A 21,097-nucleotide genomic window follows, 5' to 3' on the forward strand; every position below is an offset into this window, starting at 1 on the left:
AAGCTACTATTAAAATATTACAGAAAATACCAATCTCCCCCCTCTTGCAAATCATTAACACAGACAAACAAAAATGAAAAGGTGAGTAAAAGAAAATCTTTAAAGCCACACATCTTTCTAGTCAAGTGGTTTTTCATCAAATATGAAACAAACTAACTTTTCGGGCCCTAGACAGCAACCCAGACGCAGACGATACATCGTCCTGGAAAAGAAAGCCTGACAACAGAGTATCTCAGTTGGAACTGTTTTTAGTGCTAGATGTTTTATATTGGTCTGAGAAACTACCCCACAGGGTTTGGCAGTGCCCAACATAATTATCCCTTCTTCCATTTCAGTGGTTTGTCAAGTTGGTCTGGTATTCCCTAGCGGTAGGTTTTGCATACCCTGTTTCAGTTCTTGTGCAAGTACCTTAATCTACAATCAAGACAAGCTGGCATAGTTATCTTCACCTATTATGTAAGCTGGTGACAAGTCTGTGTAATTCTGCCACAGTTCATGTAGATTTCTCCTGTATCTCCAGTCTGACCTTGGCACTGTCTCCCCCTAGTGGTGAGAGCAGACAGTTGATTGACTTCAGTGACCAGCAAACAATGTATATAATTGTGGTGATATAGTAAACTATATAGACTTTCAGAGAAAATCAAACAATTAAGATTTCATAAAAAAACATATTATTATCAATTATCTTACTTTTGTGCTTTTGTAGGTCCAGCAAGTCCTGAAAGTACATAGAAAAATCATTAAATTAAAATACATTCAAACACCTAAATGAACACTAAAAGCTTTTCAGAAACCTACTGTAAATCTATAGTTTAATTATTTGCGGAGACTTGACAAATAACCGAATACGCTGTCGTCTGAGCCAATCAGGCTTTTAAGCATCTCGAAAAAGTAACTGAAAAAGTTTTAATCCTCGGCTGGATTCTGTCCACGAGCAAAGCAGTCAAACCTAACTGCTACCACATCATTGCTGTAAACAACAGCATGTTACCTGGTGAAATAACTGGGAGGAATAATATAAAACACTAATCAGTAGGTGTCTGAAAAAACCCCTAGGCTGATTACTGTGTGAGGCTGTCATGGAAGCGTGAACCTGCGGGAGTGAGAGACTTCGCTGTTTTCAGAGAGCAACACTGTGTCTCCCACAGTGGCTCTCAGCCCTTCTCGGTTTTTGTGCCACCAGCTGCATTTCGCCCTGTACTGGGCCTCGCCGAGGTACCTCTCATTAGTATTTCACCAGGAAGCCTACCGGTTTTGTCCGTTTTCTCCCGTGGATAAGCCAAATGCACCCTGGGGTTCTGGTACAAGGTGTCGATGGACTTCTCCAGACGGTGTGATTCACCTTTGGCTAGAGTGCCCCCTGCGGCCAGAGACTCATTGGCCAGCTGCCGCCCTCGCCACATCATCAGCAGGAGCAGAGAAACCAGGGCAAGGAGAGCCAGGCCCAGGCCGGCCACTCCTGCATTCACACTGCCTGAGGAGAGAGGAGGACACCACACTGACGCTCCACACTCCCAACAGGAAAAACAATAAAACAGGGGTCGTGAGGCGTTTTTCTGCGCAACAGCATGGACCGATGGCGTGAGGAGTGAAAACCATTTCATCTCACCCGTCAGGGGGAAGGAGATGATGTAGACTGAGTGAACGGAGCTGTTCTGGCTCTGCGTGAGGCCCAGGACATTGCTGTAGGCGTGGCATTGGTACTGGCCACTCTGGCCTGCCCTGGTCAGGGTCAGCTCTTGCTCGGCACTCACGGCGCTCCACCCGCCACTCTCGTTCAGCCGCGTCCATGTCCAGGCCACAGAGGAGGGCTGGGAGGCGGCTTCGCAGTGCAAGGTGAGACTCTGTCCCTCCACTATGGCCAGGGCTGTGGAAGACACCCACACCTTGGAGAGTCTCTCTGGGGAGGGAGGATGAGATGTAGTGGCCACTTTGTGGTAAAACACTTAACGTGTGAATGCCAACTTTTTACATTAAACACATTCAAATACACTTCAATGTATTTAAATTGGGAGAGTGCATCATTCACATGTATTCAATGTTGTACCTAAATTCAACTAAATCAGTCACAGCTGATATTTGTTGATAATTGATAATCCGTTCAATGTATTCTATTTTCAATGTATTTAAACTGATCCAAATTAGAGAGTGTAAGTATATTTAACCGTACTTATGAACAGTGTTTTGGCATTGCCAAACCATATCCATCAACACCAATATAAGTGTCTCTAAACACTTGGATCTATCCTAGCAACCACAAATCATTCCATTATGTTTAACAATGACTTCCACAATTCGTATATAATGAATGTTACTTTATAACAAAACTGAAATATAGTCACATACCTACAACAGTCAGATTGACTGCTTTACTGTAGCACACATTTCCATTTATATAACATGAGCACTTGTATTCTCCAGAGTTCTCAAGGGTGACATGTAAAATGTAAACGATGCCTGTATATTTGGTCTCGTTCAGATGACACCAGGTGTAGTTGAATGAAGAACATGGTCCGTCACAGATCATTTGGACCTCCTCACCAACCAGTGAGACTGGCTTTACAATCTGGAACTTCAGTTCACATGTGACCTGGAGAAATGCTGCCAAAAACAGAGACCAGCGGGTCAATTAAGTAATCTGCTTGTAATTAGAACACAACCAGATTATGTGGACATGTAAAGCCTTAACGCCATGATATCAAGGATTCCGATTTAACAAAAAGGCTAAGAATCAGAAATGCCTTGCTCTGCCCTCCTTTAGGTGTAAAATATTAAAGTGCTTTACCATTTTCCTTCATGACAACCAGATCTACTGGTAGGACCCACTCTGACGTCAACAGAAAAACTGGAGAAAACACAATGTGCATACTAACACAGCCCCAGCCTGCCATCAGAACACTACAGTTAGCTAGCTAGCTTTTACTTGGCTGCCACAGTTAAGCTCAGTTTACCAGGCTTATACATTTACCTATTTGTCATTCAAGGACCGGTCGCAATTGAGGTAATTGATACCTGGAGGAAAATAGGGAAGGGTTATGCTTTCTTATCTAGGGCAGGGAATTTAATTTCTTAGCGTTTTAAATGAGTTGCATATTATTTCATTGTGTGCCCGATCCTGTGTGCATCCCGTTTTCCAAAATAGACTGTTGATGTTGGACTCATGCAGGGACAATATCTTAGATTTGACCCCAAACTTTGACGGTGCTATGGGTTACAAGTCAGAAACCAGTCAGGGGAGGAGGAGCCTCTATCCAGACAGGGGAGGGGGAGCCTCTATCCAGACAGGAGAGGAGGAGCCTCTATCCAGCCAGGGGAGGGGGAGCTTCTATCCAGACAGGGGAGGAGGAGCCTCTATCCAGACAGGGTAGGGGGAGCCTCTATCCAGACAGGGAAGGAGGAGCCTCTATTCAGTCAGGGGAGGAGGAGCCTCTATCCAGTCAGGGGAAGGGGAGTCTCTGTTCAGTCAGGGGAGGGGGAGCCTCTATCCAGACAGGGGAGGGGGAGCCTCTATCCAGACAGGAGAGGAGGAGCCTCTATCCAGCCAGGGGAGGAGGAGCCTCTATCCAGCCAGGGGAGGAGGAGCCTCTATCCAGTCAGGAGAGGGGGAGCCTCTGTTTAGTCAGGAGAGGGGGAGCCTCTATCCAGCCAGGGGAGGGGGAGCTTCTATCCAGACAGGGGAGGAGGAGCCTCTATCTAGACAGGGTAGGGGGAGCCTCTATCCAGACAGGGAAGGAGGAGCCTCTGTTCAGTCAGGGGAGGAGGAGCCTCTATCCAGTCAGGGGAAGGGGAGCCTCTGTTCAGTCAGGGGAGGGGGAGCCTCTATCCAGACAGGGGAGGGGGAGCCTCTATCCAGACAGGAGAGGAGGAGCCTCTATCCAGCCAGGGGAGGAGGAGCCTCTATCCAGCCAGGGGAGGAGGAGCCTCTATCCAGTCAGGAGAGGGGGAGCCTCTGTTTAGTCAGGAGAGGGGGAGCCTCTATCCAGCCAGGGGAGGGGGAGCTTCTATCCAGACAGGGGAGGAGGAGCCTCTATCCAGACAGGGTAGGGGGAGCCTCTATCCAGACAGGAAAGGAGGAGCCTCTGTTCAGTCAGGGGAGGAGGAGTCTCTATCCAGTCAGGGGAAGGGGAGCCTCTGTTCAGTCAGGGGAGGGCGAGCCTCTATCCAGACAGGGGAGGGGGAGACTCTATCCAGACAGGGGAGGAGGAGCCTCTGTTCAGTCAGGGGAGGAGGAGCCTCTGTCCAGTCAGGGGAGGGGGAGCCTCTGTTCAGTCAGGGGAGGGGGGGCCTCTATCCAGTCAGGGGCAAGCCTCTCATTGGCCCTCCACACAGAATTTATTCCACCAGTTTAGTTAATCCAGAAACCTCACTGCTTGCAACCTTGTGTTGACTGCCATACCACCTCCTTCTGTTCTGTCCATCTTTATTACCATGTCTCTCCTTTTCCCTTTTCTGAGTAACTATTCCAGCACTTTTCTCTGTTCTGTGTCTTTCTCTCAGTTTCTTAATTTATTTTCCATCTCTTTCTGCTTTTGTCTCCTTTTTTCTCTTCTGTCCGTTTCTCATCTTTCTCTCACCTCCTTATCTCTCTTCCTTGCTCTCTCCTTGCCATCTGTCTATTTTATTTCATTAATTTTCTCTGTGCTAACTGTCTCTGTCTCTCACTGCTTTGCCTTGTCACACACATGCACACACACGCACGCACGCAGACACACACACACTATCACAAATCCCTGTCTGACTATTTTCTATTTTTCTGTCTTTCAATTAGTATTGGCCATATGAGGCTTCACTACCATTCTTCTAGCAGTAGGATATTATCCTAGCAGCGCTAACCCACATTTTTGTTTTCTAAATAAAAGCCATCATTGAAATATGAGGCAATATAGTCAACAATCTAGTCTGTACATTTTATCTTTATGTTCTTACCAATATTGTTTGTGTCTGTTCTTTTTTACTGAATAGATTGTTAACTAAATTACTGTATACATTTCAATGACGGCTTTTATGGTGATAAAGAAAATTTGAGTGCTGCCAGCATAATATCCTGCTGCTATAATACCGCTAATGAAGCCTGGTTTGGCCATCACTACATTCAATTCCTCAAAAAAATATTCTCTTCTCTCTATATTTTCTCAAATGTTTCTCCCCATTTCTATTCTGGACAGTAATGTCCATCTTGTCAGTTTTTCTTGGCCAATTGTTTGAGAACTGTGGGGAGTAAGAGAACAACCTTAGAACAAGCAGCCATGCAGACGACAGATCAGGTGAAGTCCACAGGGAGGAACGTACATTTGTATGGTGATTGGCTTAGTCAGAACTGTGCACACTGATTATCAGATGATTTGCAAATGCTGTGGGTTGTTCATGTTCCATGACATATCTCTCACTCTCACACACACACACACACACACACACACACCTCTTCATATGTCAAACCTCCACACTTGCTTCACAAAATTTGTGATCTTATATTCACTGGCGCTGCCAAGGGGCGGCCAGGGGGGCCACGACCACCCTGATACTATCGCTGGCCCCCCCACTGGCCCCTCCTCTCGGGTCGCATATGCATAATATGCTTCTGAGTATGCATAATGTACTTTTATCTGAAATTTTACATTAGGTACTATTAATTTAAAAGTGCATTATGTAGGATTTGTGGCGGGTAGCGACAACGCACCCAAACCTGTTCCAGCCAATCTTTAGCCAATCACATTTGGCGAGGCGGGACTTGGCTCCGTTTGTGAACATGCCTGTGATAAGCAACATTTCCAAGGTGGAAGAACTAATGACATGAAATGGATGGAGTTCGACTCTGATTATTAACTTTTTCTTACGGACAGGTAAATTGATTTATTCACATTATTACAGTATATTCAGATTGTTTAGCTTTGTACTGGGTAGCTCCCAGTGCTGTTAAGCTAACGCTAGCTTGGCTAGTTACCCAATGAAAAACAAGAAGTTAGACATGGAGTTAGCACTTTCTTTCTACAGACAAAAAGATTTGTGCATTATTATTCCGGTTGTTTAGCTTGATATTGTGTTAACTCTAGCCAGTTGCAGCATCCAGAATCACTAAGCTAGTTTTGACTTAGCTACAGTTATGTTACTGGTTTGTCTAACATTACCCAATTTACATGAAAGATAAATATGTCTAAGGAAACACACAACTAGATAGCTTTAAATCAATAATGTATATTTTTCATAATAGTTCATGTGAAAGAAAATAACAAAATGCATAGGCTGGCCTTACTTTGTCTCATCTTATGTCTGGCAATCTGTCCAGCCTGGCTATGCATATATTCATTTCACATGAACAATTATAAAAAATATATACATTATTGATTATGATAATAAATTGCCTAACACATGTACATACAGATACATAACAAATTGAAACAGGATTTTTGTGGAACTCAAAATGTTAACTGTCCCATATGATTCTATGCACATCAGATAATTAGTAACTCTAACTGTAAAATAATTAACTTTATAAAATAAATAACTTGAAAAGTATATCAGTATGCGATTCCTTAACTCTCATACTGTTATTGTTTTCAACTAGCCTATATACTACAACAGTGTAATAGAATTCCTGAAATGTTGTTATGGCTTTTGGTTTTTTGGTGTGTCACCCCAATGGAAAATGTCTGGGGGCGCCGCTACTTATATTGAGGGCCGTGATCAGAACTCTGGTGCTTAAATCTGTAATTACATTTTGCAAACTTGTACAATTAGATACGTACTTGCACGTTTGTAGACACAAGTTTGTACATTTAGATATTGGACAAGCTTGTACAATGAAGTTTGAACACATTTTAAAAACTCGCAAATCTGTAACCAAATATTTAATTTCAACTCGAACAGTAAGCATATTTCATTTTCAGATTCATAATAAGAGCATTTATTGCGATACGTTTCCTGCTGTGGGGCAAAAATCCACGGGCGGATAATTCTTTGTGCGCTTTCGGATTTTTGACGTTCACAACGTGGACAAGTTCTGTATTTCGTAAGTGAAAAATCATAGCAGAGCAAAAGTAGCCATTTTCACTGTGGACTAAGCTTAAGTTAATTTCCACCAATCACAGACCACCTACCCATCTACTTTTTTCTCTCTCCAGTCTTTTCCTTTTAGGGAACCAGATTTTTCTTTAGTGAAACATCATTCACTTGCAATTCACTGCTAGCAAGCTAATACGTATTTTGCAACTATCACATCAGTCTAACCACACCCAACATGGTTGCCGGTTAAAAACAAACAATAGTTGATAGATTAGCTAATTATCTACCTCATTCATATGTAACATGGGGGGTAGTTAGCTAGAGTTAATTTCAGCTAGATTACCAAAGTTTCATGACCCAGAGATCACAGTTGCTAGTAGCAAAGGTAGCCTCTACTACGGTAACCAGCAAAATGGGCTTGGTCAGGTTGATTTACAGATAAGGTTGTATAGAAAGAAATAGCCGTATGGCTGGTTTTATGTGGACTCCGTTGGTGATAGGGAAGTATACTGTCACTAATATCTGACAACCCTGACTGCATTTGGTGTTCATTTCGGCTTGTCTAACTGCCTCGCTAATGTAATGTTCTAGATAACTGAGAAATAATTGCCAGCCAGCTGGTTAATAGAGCAACCCACAAATAATGAATAGCTAGTCAGCTAACTCGCGGAATAAACATATTTTTCATGTAACACTAGCTGCACCAACCACACATATTAAAACTGACATGCAGCCACCGGAATTTAAACTTTTCTTTGTGTATATCTGGCTTCTTCCTTAAAATTGTGCTTGGCAAAAGTAGCCAGGTTCAGTGAATTATGGAGATGAAGCATTATGAATTACGGTAAAATGGAGGAGTGAGTGAACGCTTTTCAAATGTTATTTTATATGTTCTCCAAACTGTTGTTCTCTTAGAGCAAGTGTGACACAACGGTTTTTGACAACAGATAAAGTGTTCTGCTGGTAAATACATCACTCAAAAATATTAAGGGAACACATAACCATCACAGTATATAACACCAAGTCAATTAAACTTCAGGGATATCAATCTGTCCAGTCAGGAAGCATAAGTGAGGACTGTGAATCAATATCACCTGTTTTGGTGCAAATTAAAATGACAACAGGTGCACTGGAGAGGCAACAGCAAGACAACCCCCAGAAAGGGAAAGGTGTTGCAGGTGGTGACATCAGACAATCGCTCTCTCCTGATCCGCTGCCTTTTGTTGTATTGTACTTGAAATGTTCAATGACAAAGTTGAATCTAATCCTTCATGACTGATTCATCTCTAGTTTTGTGTACTAGTGTGCATGTTTCTGATCAAACTGTCAGAAACAGACTCCATGAGGGTGGCATGAGGGCCTGATGTCCTCTAGTGGGACCAGTGCTTACAGCCCAGCACCATTCAGCTCAATTGGCATTCGTCAGAGAACACCAGAATTTGCAGGTCCGCCATTGGCGCCCTGTTCTCTTCACAGATGAGCGCAGCTTCACACTGAGCATCGTTCATCGAGACCTGATGTGTGATTTAGGTGCTACCTTAGCAGTGTATGTAACTTTCTCAGTAAAAGGGTAATGAAAAACAAATGACAACAATCCATGCATTGGTTTAGTTTTCCTGACACCCTAATGATCAAATATTTGTGACACGCATCTGACCAGTCAAGGGATTGAGTGGATCATGTCCAAACTATACAAAAGTATCACAAATACAGATCATTTGGAGACACAAAGGCTTTTTCGGGTTCCTGGATTTGAATAAAACAACATTTTATAATAACTACAAATAATACAGATATATTAACCATATAACAATATGTATTTAAAAATGACTAACCTACAGTTAAACATGAGAGCTCTTACCTGTTTTAAGGAACAAACAGACCAGTAGAAAACAAAATTGTATGTTCACTGTTTGTCTGCTCATGGTTCTACCGTTCTGCGATGACACGCGACGAATGTCATTTAGTCAGTTTAAAAAGTCATGGTGGAGGAAGCAAAACCACAAAAATGGGAACCATCAACTTCCCTCTGATAGTTCATCTGTAAACAAATTATCTTTGATGGTTTAGTCTTCAGGTTTAGACGTCCAATTACCTTGATTTGACACCATCCCATTGCTCACATGTAGCTAGTTCAATGTAGGTTTCTCACTTAATATCTCACTTGGAAGCTCAACTCATTTCCATTTCTCAAGGACCTTGATTTCACCACAAAAGTCAGCATTTCATTCCCCTCGCAAAATATTGTGACTCACCATAGTTCCACCATGATATTTAGAACGTATCTAACAAAATAACATTGCAACACTTATTGACATTTTTTTTATCTTCCCCATTCTGGGCAGGAGGTTACATCCAAGTCACATCCAAAATGGTTCCCTATTCTCCATAGTGCACTACTTTAGACAAAAGGACCATAGGGACCTGGTCAGAAATGGGGTTAGGGGCACCGTATTGGGAATAGCGTGCCATCTGGAACCAAAACTTTCTGCAGGCTATGATAGGTGATGTTGTGGCTGGAACGGCAGTTTGACACAACCCCTGTTACTGGTCTGTCTGTCGACCACTCTTCACTCTGCGTTCATGGTCAGAACATTGCAGTGTTTGGAAACTAACCTTTGAATCCAGCTCAATGCTCTTTCAGCAACCCCCCTCCCTGTAATATTTCCCCAAATTACCTGTTTAATGAAGAATGAGAAAAGTTACTGATAAATGTATCAAAATGTAAACCAAGAGGGTTGAGTGTATGAGCACAAGCTGTCCTGGTCATGATGGGTCCATAACTGCTCCTTGTTCCTAAACGGTGATACTAATGACCACATCCCCTTAAAGGCATTTAACGACAAATATCTAATATTCAGAAATTGTTCAGAAATTGCTTGAAGGAGTTGTTGAACAGTCTCTATGCACCAAGCGTGGCTCCAAGGGGTGGCAAGTGGTGGCAGCTGCCACCTACGAAAAAGGCCTTGCCAGACCAGGTTGCCACCCTATTTGGAGGCAATTAATATATAAAAATCTAAAGAATGGTTACACCCGCCACCCGACCCAGCCGGGAAAACGAATCGATGTTGCTGCTATTTCATCTCATCTTAATCCTCATGTACACATGTAAGGTGTTATCAAATGAGTACTAGCTACATTGAACGGTTCAGCACATACAAATACAAGGTCATGTTAGACTAGCCTCATTATGGTCACTGTCACTGAAGCAGTGGAAAATAAAGGATAGTAAAGCCATTAAGAGTAATTACTACCACACTGTACGTCTCGGAATAATTTGCCAATTTTACACACGCCACATCTGTGATATTTTTCTGCTCTGTTGTAACTGGTAGGATGATGCTATGTAGCTAAACGCAGTAGCTAGCTAACGTTAATAAGGTCAATAACTTCATGGTCACAACAAATTGGAAATATTAAATGACACCAGGATATTTGTTGACTGCTCATAGCTAGCTCATAGCCTAGCTACAGCGCATTGGCTGCTAGCTTAGCTCATGAATCAGCTAAGTAAGATGCAATTGCAAACTATCTCACTCAGGAGGAGCAGGGTTTGAGGTAGCACGAGTCTAGCCCAAACCTGTAGTTTTGCAAATAAACACCAAAGTGTGCAGTCACATGGACATGCTTTCTTCCATTTCAGTAAACAAGTATATTTTTTAAGAGCATATTGTATCCCCTTTGTTCTCTGTAATTGAATGCTGCAGCTTGTTTGATACAGATGTCCTGTTTATCCTGTCCAGTTTCTCCTTTCCTACCGCTGTGGTATCGCAGTGACTATATTGTTTCCTAGCTATTGATGGCATTTACCTAAAAAATAGAACTACATGAATAAATACAGAAATATACTGGTCTTGAATCTCTATGCCCCCGAAGTGGTCTATTAAAAATCTGCTATGAAACTCATGCGATGAAATCCCTGGTATCTCATTGGTGCAGCCCCTCCCCATAGGCAAGCAAAAGATATGCAATCCTAACACTGGGCATTCTGCCCAACATCCAGAGCAGCTGACAGAATAGTAGTGAATGAAAAGCTTTTCTTTAACAATATTTGCTAAGATTAAGGTTAGGTTTAGAGTGAGTTTTAGGGTAAGGGGGAGTAGTTAGTTTAATTGTTACTGATGGTCAGTAGATAATCTGAAGAGCATCTTCAGAAAGACTTTTGGGAATCACAAAATAAAGTCTTATCCAATGTATTTTATAGAATATGAATGCAAGTCTCAAGTTCATGTCATTTCATGTCATGTCCTGCTTTTTGCTGATATGCCAATACAGATTTAGAGAACAAAAATCAGGTTGGTCAGCACAGTAATCAGGTAAATTGGGCTTTATAAAAATAGTTATGTGTACAGTTTTGCCAAGAAGGTTGAATGAAACAGACATTTGTGTGAAAAAGGTGAATAGTGTTTATGGGGTGGCCTTCACTTTGGGCGAGCGGGTTTGGGGATCAGGACCATGGACGTCTGCTTTTCTGGTCCCCGCAAGGTTCTAAAAACAGATGTTTGTATGTGTGTGTGTCTGCATGTCTGAGTATTAGTGTTAGACTCACTTTCCTCCAAGGTTGAGTTATCTAGGGTGCCAATGAATGCGTTTTTGTAGTAGACTGTTTGGATCTGGTACAAAGGCATACATAATATTTGTCATTTAATTCCATGTTACTACATTCAGATTAAAATGGGGGTACATATGTATTTGTAATTATTTAGAAAAATTATTTTATTTTTTACTTTTTATATTGATCAGTGGCAAAACCTCCTCTTGAACCCATTTTAATTTCAGGTTGTAATACAATAAAATGTGGAACCATCCAAAGGGGGTGAACACTTTTGAGAGCCACATTAAGTGCCCCTGATCTATGTTACTGTAGGAATTTCACTGTGAAGGTATTAAAAGGGCAACACTTTAAAAAGTGGTAATTTAACACTTTCTGGTGTTTCTCATTTAAACACATCAACAGTGTTATATTGCACACCCACTGGACCCTGATGTCAAATATTTCCCCCGTAATTACAGTTTTTTACAGTCGCTAGGACACATTTCCCAATACTTAGGTCACTTTTTCAATAATGTTCACACAGTTCTCCAAACCAACTTTCAGCTCGGCACAGCAGTTCATTTCACTTTCCAAATGCACTAAAACTACCAAATCAATTTTCAAAACTCTTCACACAGTGAGCACAACAGAAGTATAAGTGGGCTAAACTGAGGATCAATTATCTTTGCTTTGGCACAAAATGCATTCAATGACTACATCTTTCAAATTACATTAATTATTTTCTCACTTCGACACAACAACCGCCAAAACTCTGTGTACTTACAGGTCAATTTGCACATGCTTACATACTGTTTTCAAAACTGTTAAACTTAAGTTCAAAACAATAACATAATACAAAACTGAATAAGACAGCAATTTGCTACAATTCTACAGTAATATTTTAATTAAATATATTTTAAATCTTAAAATTAGATGCTACAAAAACAATTGGACAATTGGACCAACCACAGCTGATTCTCATTGTAGATGAACATCTACACAGTTGTTACTCTTTCAATTTCATTACAAAAGGAGACAACTGCTGAGTAGTTTTGCATTGTGATGTGGACCCAGCCAGAAAATGGACCCAGCCAGAAATAGACAAGTGGCTGAAAGAGGAAGAAGTGTGGCTGGGAGGGGGTGAAGAATACATATGTGTGGTGGAAGAAGAATAAGAGGAAGATCAAGAGCTGTAGTCTCAGATGAGATCAGAGCAACTTTAATTGATACCATACCATACCATACCATACCATCTTCTTCCGCTTATCCGGGGCCGGGTCGCGGGGGCAGCAGTCTAAGCAGGGATGCCCAGACTTCCCTCTCCCCAGACACTTCCTCTAGCTCTTCCGGGGGGACACCGAGGCGTTCCCAGGCCAGCCTGGAGACATAGTCCCTCCAGCGTGTCCTAGGTCTTCCCCGGGGTCTCCTCCCAGTGGGACGGGACCGGAACACCTTCCCAGGAAGGCGTTCCGGAGGCATCCGAAAAAGATGCCCAAGCCACCTCGGCTGACCCCTCTCGATGTGGAGGAGCAGCAGCTCTACTCTGAGCTCCTCCCGGGTGACCGAGCTTCTCACCCTATCTCTAAGGGATCGCCCGGCCACCCTGCGGAGAAAGCTCATTTCGGCCGCCTGTATCCGGGATCTTGTCCTTTCGGTCATGACCCAAAGCTCATGACCATAGGTGAGAGTAGGAACGTAGATTGACTGGTAAATCGAGAGGTTTCTTCACCACGACAGACCGATACATCGACTGCATTACTGCAGAAGCTGCACCGATCCGTCTGTCAATCTCCCGTTCCATCCTTCCCTCACTCGTGAACAAGACCCCTAGATACTTAAACTCCTCCACTTGAGGCAGGCACTCTCCACCAACCTGAAGTGGGCAAGCCACCCTTTTCCGACTGAGGACCATGGCCTCGGATTTGGAGGTACTGATTTTCATCCCCACCGCTTCACACTCGGCTGCAAACCGTCCCAGCGCATGCTGAAGGTCCTGGTTAGAAGGGGCCAACACGACAACATCATCTGCAAAGAGCAGAGACGAAATTGTGTGGTCCCCAAACCTGACACCCTCCGGCCCCTGGCTGCGCCTAGAAATTCTGTCCATAAAAATTACGAACAGAACCGGTGACAAAGGGCAGCCCTGCCGGAGTCCAACATGCACTGGGAACAAGTCTGACTTACTGCCGGCAATGCGGACCAAGCTCCTGCTTCGGTTGTACAGGGACCTGACAGCCCTTAGCAAAGGACCCAGGACCCCATATTCCCCAAGCACCCTCCACAAGATGCCGCGAGGGACACAGTCGAATGGCTTCTCCAAATCCACAAAACACATGTGGATTGGTTGGGCAAACTCCCATGAACCCTCCAACACCCTGTAGAGGGTATAGAGCTGGTCCAGTGTTCCACGGCCCGGACGAAAACCACACTGTTCCTCCTGAATCCGAGGTTCTACTATCGGCCGTATTCTCCTCTCCAGAACCCTGGCATAGACTTTCCCGGGGAGGCTGAGAAGTGTGATCCCCCTATAGTTGGAACACACCCTCCGGTCCCCCTTCTTAAAAAGAGGGACCACCACCCCGGTCTGCCATCCCAGAGGCACTGTACCCGACCGCCACGCGATGTTGCACAGGCGTGTCAACCAAGACAGCCCCACAATTGATCATGTAGTAAATCATGGTCTCTCAATGAGAGAGGCTGGTCAGAGAGTGCAGCCAAATCTGCAACACTCAACAGTGGCATCTATTGTTAGAGTTTTCCGGCAAACCAACAGGTAAATTGTATTCTGCAAGGGTATTTGACTGAGTTGCACATTACAGAAGTAATTTTGTGTAATTGCTTTTGCATATCTGCTTAGGACTCAATGGTTACCTCACACAGGTGGGAGAGGAAGGATGTTCACAGATTTTCAGGAAATTGCCATTGTTGATGTGGTCATCAGAAACAATGGCATAAAACTCACTGAGATTCGAGACAGAGTCTTGGCAGACAACGTTACTTTTGCAAATATTCACAGTGTAAGCATAACTATTTGTAAAGTCCTGAAAAAACATCAGGTAAGGATGAAACAGTTGTACACTGTGCCTTTTGAGAGGAACTCTGAACATGATTGGGAAGAGAGCCACAGTGGATGTCCCGGGCCAGAGGGGTGCCAACATCACAATGTGCGCAGCAATATGGACTGCTGTTACACAAACCACTAATTGGGCCATACAACACTGAACGTCTCCTTGCGTTCCTGCATGACCTCTATGGAAGGGTTGTGCTAGGTGAGGAAAGGGATGGAGAGAAGAAATCAGCCAACATTTGTAATTGTATGGGACAATGTGGCATTTCACCACTCCCGTGCAGTCACCGAGTGGTTTGCAGCCCATCCCAGAATGGTGTCACTTTTCCTCCCACCTTACTCTCCATTCCTCAATCCCATAGAGGAATTATTTTCCTCATAGAGGTGGAAGGTTTATGTCCACCATCCACATGATCAAATATCCCTCCTGGACGCGATGAATACTGGATGCCTGGACATATCAGCAGAAGTATGTCAGGGATGGATCAGGCATGCCAGAAGATTCTTTCCTAGGTGTATTGCCCTAGATGACATAAGATGTGATGTGGATGAGATCCTGTGGCCAAATGGAGAAGACTGAGTAGATTAGCATTACTATTGTATCTGTATCAGTGGATGGTGTGTATACAAATTCTTGTATTTTGGAATTACTCAAATACAAAAAAATAATAATAATACAAATGTATATAAGACATAAAACATATTGTGGCTTTCTGCATCATGTCTGATTCATTCCAGTAACATATATTGCAGTGAATTATAAATAGAGATGTGTCCTTGTTTTACACAAGAAAACATTGTAAAATACTACCTGTTGTTAGTGTTTTTTAGGTCATTGTTTTGTGGGTGACAAAGTGTGTTTGTTGTCTGTCAACCTTTGCTAGTGTTCTGGAAGAATGAATTGATTTGAGATGTATGAAGTGATTTGGTAGTTTTAGTGCATTTGGAAAGTGAAATGAACTGCTGTGCCGAGCTGAAAGTTGGTTTGGAGAACTGTGTGAACAGTTTTGAAAAAGTGACCTAAGTATTGGGAAATGTGTCCTAGCAACTGTAAAAAACTGTAATAGAAAAACCTTGTTGTACAGCCTTTTTCCTCCTGACCAGCTAGCCGCCAAAGTCCTGGTGGTCACCATGGGCACCACAACCAGCCTCTACAAATTCGGTCCCTCTGTAGACTCTAAATAGTTCTGTTGACATTGTTTGTAATACACAGTTCTTATCACGGCTTGGAATGGTGAGAAATAAACCTTTTTTTCATATGCTGAAAACAGTTTACTGGAAATTGTTTCTCTAATTCAGATGTGCATAATGCTGATAGTAATGTCTCCGCTCCTTCTGCAACGAATCACTGAATTATAAACAAACACACATTTTACTAGTCACTATCCTTCTGGCGACTTAGCAAGTTAATCTTATTAAAATTCTTGAACCTCTCATCTAAACTGAAAATCCATTTTCCTCATGGTAGATGAAGCGGTGTCTCCTTAAATCCCAGTGTTCCTTAACCTTCCTTTTAGGAGTAAAAACCTCTAACCAACACACAGACATGTAAATATTAAGTCCTGTTTTACGATGTCAGGCCAGAGGATGTTTTGTAGTACTGTGGAACCTCTTTATAAATAAATGTAGAAAGAAATATTTAAGGGATTCAAATCAGACAGTATTATACACATTCTGTATCTAGCTGGCATGTAAAAATAATATGTATAATGTGATATGCAGTTATGAAACTGGCTAGTCTAACTTAACCCAATTTACATAAAATCTAAAGAAACACATATAATACTAGATAGCCAATGTTTCTTACTCATGTTGTTGCCATTGCATTTAGCTTGTTCTATGATGATACATTTTCGGTTTGCTGTGTCTAAAAAATTTCATCAGATCGCCTACATGCGCTTTCATGTGATTAGGAAAGAGAAACCCAGCTGTCAATCACTCAGGCTGGAGGGAGAAAGGATGTAGAGGGAATAATTCAAGGTGCTAAATCTCAGATTTGAATTATTTTCAGAATGTTACCTAATCCAGCTTTAAATGTAGAATAGTTTTGCCAGGGAGCTGTGTTTGGTTTGGGATCCGTGTGATTGATGCATGTTTATAGGAAAATATTCTGGGTGATTTATTTTCAGAATTCTGTTCCAGCACATCAACTTGCACTTTAAATAGTACTTGAAAAGCACTTTACTTATGTACATAATCAGCATATTTAAATACATGTTGGTTTGTCCAATGGGGTCTTCAGTGATTGTATCACCCATTTATTTACCTGGACTTCTCTGCTTAGCTATTTACTTTGGGAATTTGGTTCTGTTTCCACTGATTTTGCCTTTTCCCTTTGATGAAAATCTCATCCTGACCTTTATTTTGGGATGGGATTTTTGATTCCGCAGATTCTCCTCTTCTCCTGATTATTATTTTGTTCCTGCAGTCTTACTAAGAGCCTTACTAGTGCTTTATCCTTGAAAGATATCCTCATAACCTAGCCCTAACTCTAAACCCACCTTATAACTTCGTCCTGATCCTAATCCTAACCCTAACCCTAATCCTAACCTTAACCCATCACCAAAACACATGTCCTTTCTTTATTTAGTTGTGAATTTTTTTATGATTAAGATTGTTATTCTCAAGTTCTATTAGAGATAAAAGTAGTAGGAGGGACTGACAACATGATGATCTCTTCCCTCCAACATAACCCCGCCCCCTTCGTTTGTAGCGCAGGGGTTCGGTTGCCCACCTTCACTCCAGATTTCAGTGTGTGGATTTGGCCACAGGGGGGTACCCAATCCCCATGTGTTTAGCCATTCTCCCTTTCAGAGATTGATGGAGAACGATTCCTACCTGTCAAATGAGTTTATTCACATCCAGGGAGACGCTGCAAAGGTTAACAAAGAGGGTGTGTGTGTGTGTGTGTGTGTGTGTGTGTGTGGGGGTGGGGGCACACTGGGTGACAAAGAAAACATTTCCCAGGTCAGGGTCAGTTGTTTAACACTAGCGTCTCTTTCCCAGGTCAGGGTCAGTTGTTTAACACTAGCGTCTTTTTCCTAGGTCAGGGTCAGTTGTTTAACACTAGCTTCTCTTTCCCAGGTAAGGGTCAGTTGTTTAACACTAGCGTCTCTTTCCCAGGTCAGGGTCAGTTGTTTAACACTAGCGTCTCTTTCCCAGGTCAGGGTCAGTTGTTTAACACTAGCGTCTTTTTCCTAGGTCAGGGTCAGTTGTTTAACACTAGCGTCTCTTTCCCAGGTAAGGGTCAGTTGTTTAACACTAGCGTCTCTTTCCCAGGTCAGGGTCAGTTGTTTAACACTAGCGTCTCTTTCCCAGGTCAGGGTCAGTTGTTTAACACTAGCGTCTCTTTCCCAGGTCAGGGTCAGTTGTTTAACACTAGCGTCTCTTTCCCAGGTCAGGGTCAGTTGTTTAACACTAGCGTCTCTTTCCCAGGTCAGGGTCAGTTGTTTAACACTAGCGTCTCTTTCCCAGGTAAGGGACGAGTACAATTCTGTAAAGTAACTTGAGGTGACTGACTTCATCTCCATAGAATGAATAAATAATCATCTCTGTGTGTATCCAAACACCACCGTCTGTGGCCAGTTTGTATGTAGATGCAGTACCTGGAGGTCAGTTGCTGTTCTGTCTGTCTGTAGATGCAGTACCTGGACATCAGTGGCTGTTCTATCTGTCTGTAGATGCAGAACCTAGAGGTCAGTTGCTGTTCTATCTGTCTGTAGATGCAGTACCTGGAGGTCAGTTGCTGTTCTATCTGTCTGTAGATGCAGTACCTGGAGGTCAGTTGCTGTTCTATCCGTCTCTAGATGTAGTACCTGGACATCAGTGGCTGTTCTATCTGTCTGTAGATGCAGAACCTTTAGGTCAGTAACTGTTATGTCTGTAGACGCAGAACCTGGAGGTCAGTTGCTGTTCTATCTGTCTGTAGATGCAGTACCTGGAGGTCAGTTGCTGTTCTATCTGTCTGTAGATGCAGTACCTGGAGGTCAGTTGCTGTTCTATCTGTCTGTAGATGCAGTACCTGGACATCAGTGGCTGTTCTATCTGTCTGTAGATGCAGAACCTGGAGGTCAGTTGCTGTTCTATCTGTCTGTAGATGCAGTACCTGGAGGTCAGTTGCTGTTCTATCCGTCTCTAGATGTAGTACCTGGACATCAGTGGCTGTTCTATCTGTCTGTAGATGCAGAACCTTTAGGTCAGTAACTGTTATGTCTGTAGACGCAGAACCTGGAGGTCAGTTGCTGTTCTATCTGGCTGTTCAGTTCTCACACATTCACTTTTGTAAATGTTGATCGTCAATACAATGGTTATTCAGTTATTATAGGTAATATGGTGTATGGTGATTTTCTGGGTAAGAGACAGAACTTTAAGGAGCAATCCTGGGTTGGTTCTTTAAACGTGTAACTAAATTGCCACTGAGTAGCCAGTGATTTTTGAAGAATCTATCTGCTAAAGGCCATATGAGCTTTGTTCAAATGCTTTGAATGCCAGATTGCCCCTTTAAATACTTCTATTGGGAGTCTAAAACAGGAACAAAACACTTTCTGTGTCACTCTTTGATGGATTCCATTTCCTCTCTCCGGCGTCACGCGTCAGGCATCGTGAGCGATGACAAGTGGCTACCTTCTGCTTCTCTGTCGGGCCGTGGGAGGCGACAGAAGTGGGGACGGACTGCCAGGATCCATCTTCCTCCCCTAACCTCCCTCCAAACTTCCACTTCAAGAAAGACTCTTCAGTGTCGACAACAAAAAGAGGAAGAGGACTGAAGCTTTCCCTTACTGTTTGAAAAGAGGGAGCGATGTGGGGGAGCAGACATCATCGGGGGAGTAGTGGATACATTAGGGTTTTGCACTGTCATTCTCTGACTTCATCGCCTCCTTTTGCTCCTTCTCTGGCTGTGTAGAACCACAGGGGATGCCATAAAGGGCTTTCAGTTTTCCTAATGTCTCCTCCCCCAGTCTGCATCGCCAGGGGCCTTTGTATTCCCTGGTGGAGTGTTCCTTTGAGTGAAATCCAGGTTGATTCCCACTTACGCAGTCACACACATGCAAATGCAAACACCTCTTCGTTCAGAGCCGGACAGAGTCAGGCAGACAAACGTGCAGGTGGACAAATGTGGACAATCAGGGATATTAACATCAACAAATGCGGACACAGTCATCATGTTTCTTGGCCAAAAATAGATATAGATGGAACAATGCCAGGTCTAACCACCATTGAGGTCGAACATATATTTCAACAATGTTAGCTATACAGTAGGGTATGTTTCAAATTAAACTGTAAACAGTGAGATTAAATATAGCCTGTTTATCCTCAGTTCTGATCAGTTTAAATTATATTTTCAGTCGTTCTGTAGTCTGATTCATGGCTGTGATAATTTAAAAGTAAAAAAAAAACAAAAAAACATGATCAATTACAGATTTCCATTTCAAAACTACTCCAATGTTTTCGAATTCAAATATTCGCATCTGACTGGCAAGTGTGTAAGGACACATTTGAACTGGAGGCAGAAAAGAACGCTTGACCACCGCTTGACGACGTGTTAGAATGATGATTTCTTTAATGCCTATTAAGCAGCCTATTCCACGTAGCCTGTAATGGTGTTGCACTAACCAAAATCATGTTTTTCGCACAGAACATTCAGCAACCACGCAATTAGATCTTTATCAGTCCGCTGTAATAAAGATGGGTCCCATCCAGAGCACATGAGCGGAGTGGAGCGGTGAGAATCTCAGCTCATCGCTCACGGAACTGTTCACCCCTCCGCTCCCCCGCTCAAAGCCACATCAGGCCACTCCGCTCATTATCGCTCAGCGCTCAACGCATTTCCTCCGCGCTCCACTCAAATCGCCCCCCGCTCGCACCAAAAAAGGAAAAAAATGTACATGTAAATTTCACTTTTAGCTCAGACCACAACCTTTAAAAAAATGCTACTTCCAGCTCTCTTTTTCTCTCCTTTGTTATTGTTGGGCCTTTGCGCACAGTGAAGAAACTTTTGAATTCCTCAACCGTTTTCTTTTGTTTCTGCTGCTCCTCCTCTCGCTCTATTAAATACAAATTCACGGACGACACAAATTAAATAAAACGAACCGTTAGGCCTACTTGAATGACTAAACGAATTTGTTTGAATATTACACTATATTTAATTTAAACTTTGTTACAAGTTAAGTATTAAATTTGCTAACCTTTTGCTGTCTTTCCAGCTTTTTCACGAAGCACATTTTCGTGTTTTCGAGAGATTTTAACTATTTAACTTTATTATATCCACGACTAGTCAAAACTGAATTACAGACATATTTAACGGTAGTTTTGACTAGTCAAATTGAAGTTACAGATATCTTGAATCAAAATTCTAACTTGTCACAATGTAATTACGACTAGTCAAAATTACGGTGTTGATATCTGTTATGTTAATTCCGGATAGTCAAGTATAGCGAATAAATGTTAAAACGGCTTGCCATACTCAAAACAGTCGGCATTGCTATTTTCACAGTAGC

The 21,097-nt window shown here is 42.6% G+C and overlaps 3 protein-coding genes across 5 annotated transcripts in view; 2 read left to right on the plus strand and 1 right to left on the minus strand.

The window, feature by feature from the left end:
* LOC105010011 lies at positions 1–9,095 on the minus strand. Of its 3 annotated transcripts, none has more exons than XM_034297381.1 (6): positions 8,861–9,095; positions 2,347–2,601; positions 1,610–1,900; positions 1,343–1,474; positions 691–718; positions 1–543 (listed from the first exon to the last, which is right to left on the minus strand). In XM_034297381.1, the coding sequence occupies exons 1-6, from the start codon at positions 8,922–8,924 to the stop codon at positions 453–455; spliced, it is 861 nt and encodes a 286-aa protein (XP_034153272.1). In that variant the 5' UTR covers positions 8,925–9,095; the 3' UTR covers positions 1–452. The 3 variants fall into 3 exon arrangements, with proteins under 3 accessions (XP_034153272.1, XP_012993054.3, XP_012993056.3); XM_013137600.4 differs by having other exon boundaries at positions 1,250–1,474; positions 8,861–9,094; XM_013137602.4 differs by lacking the exon at positions 2,347–2,601 and having other exon boundaries at positions 1,250–1,474; positions 8,861–9,094.
* The window catches only part of LOC105010010 (platelet-activating factor receptor), a 40,672-nt gene that overhangs the window by 11,366 nt on the left and 8,209 nt on the right, over positions 1–21,097 (plus strand). The window lies entirely within an intron of this gene.
* LOC114840956 (platelet-activating factor receptor-like) overlaps positions 4,945–21,097 on the plus strand; it is a 24,037-nt gene continuing 7,884 nt past the window's right edge. Inside the window, exon 1 of the mRNA XM_029125588.2 lies at positions 4,945–5,840. The gene's annotated coding sequence lies outside the window, so the exon portion shown is untranslated. The remainder of the gene's footprint in view (positions 5,841–21,097) is intronic.

Source organism: Esox lucius, chromosome 15, assembly GCF_011004845.1.
Source record: "Esox lucius isolate fEsoLuc1 chromosome 15, fEsoLuc1.pri, whole genome shotgun sequence".
In the NCBI taxonomy this organism is placed as follows: Eukaryota; Metazoa; Chordata; class Actinopteri; order Esociformes; family Esocidae; genus Esox; species Esox lucius.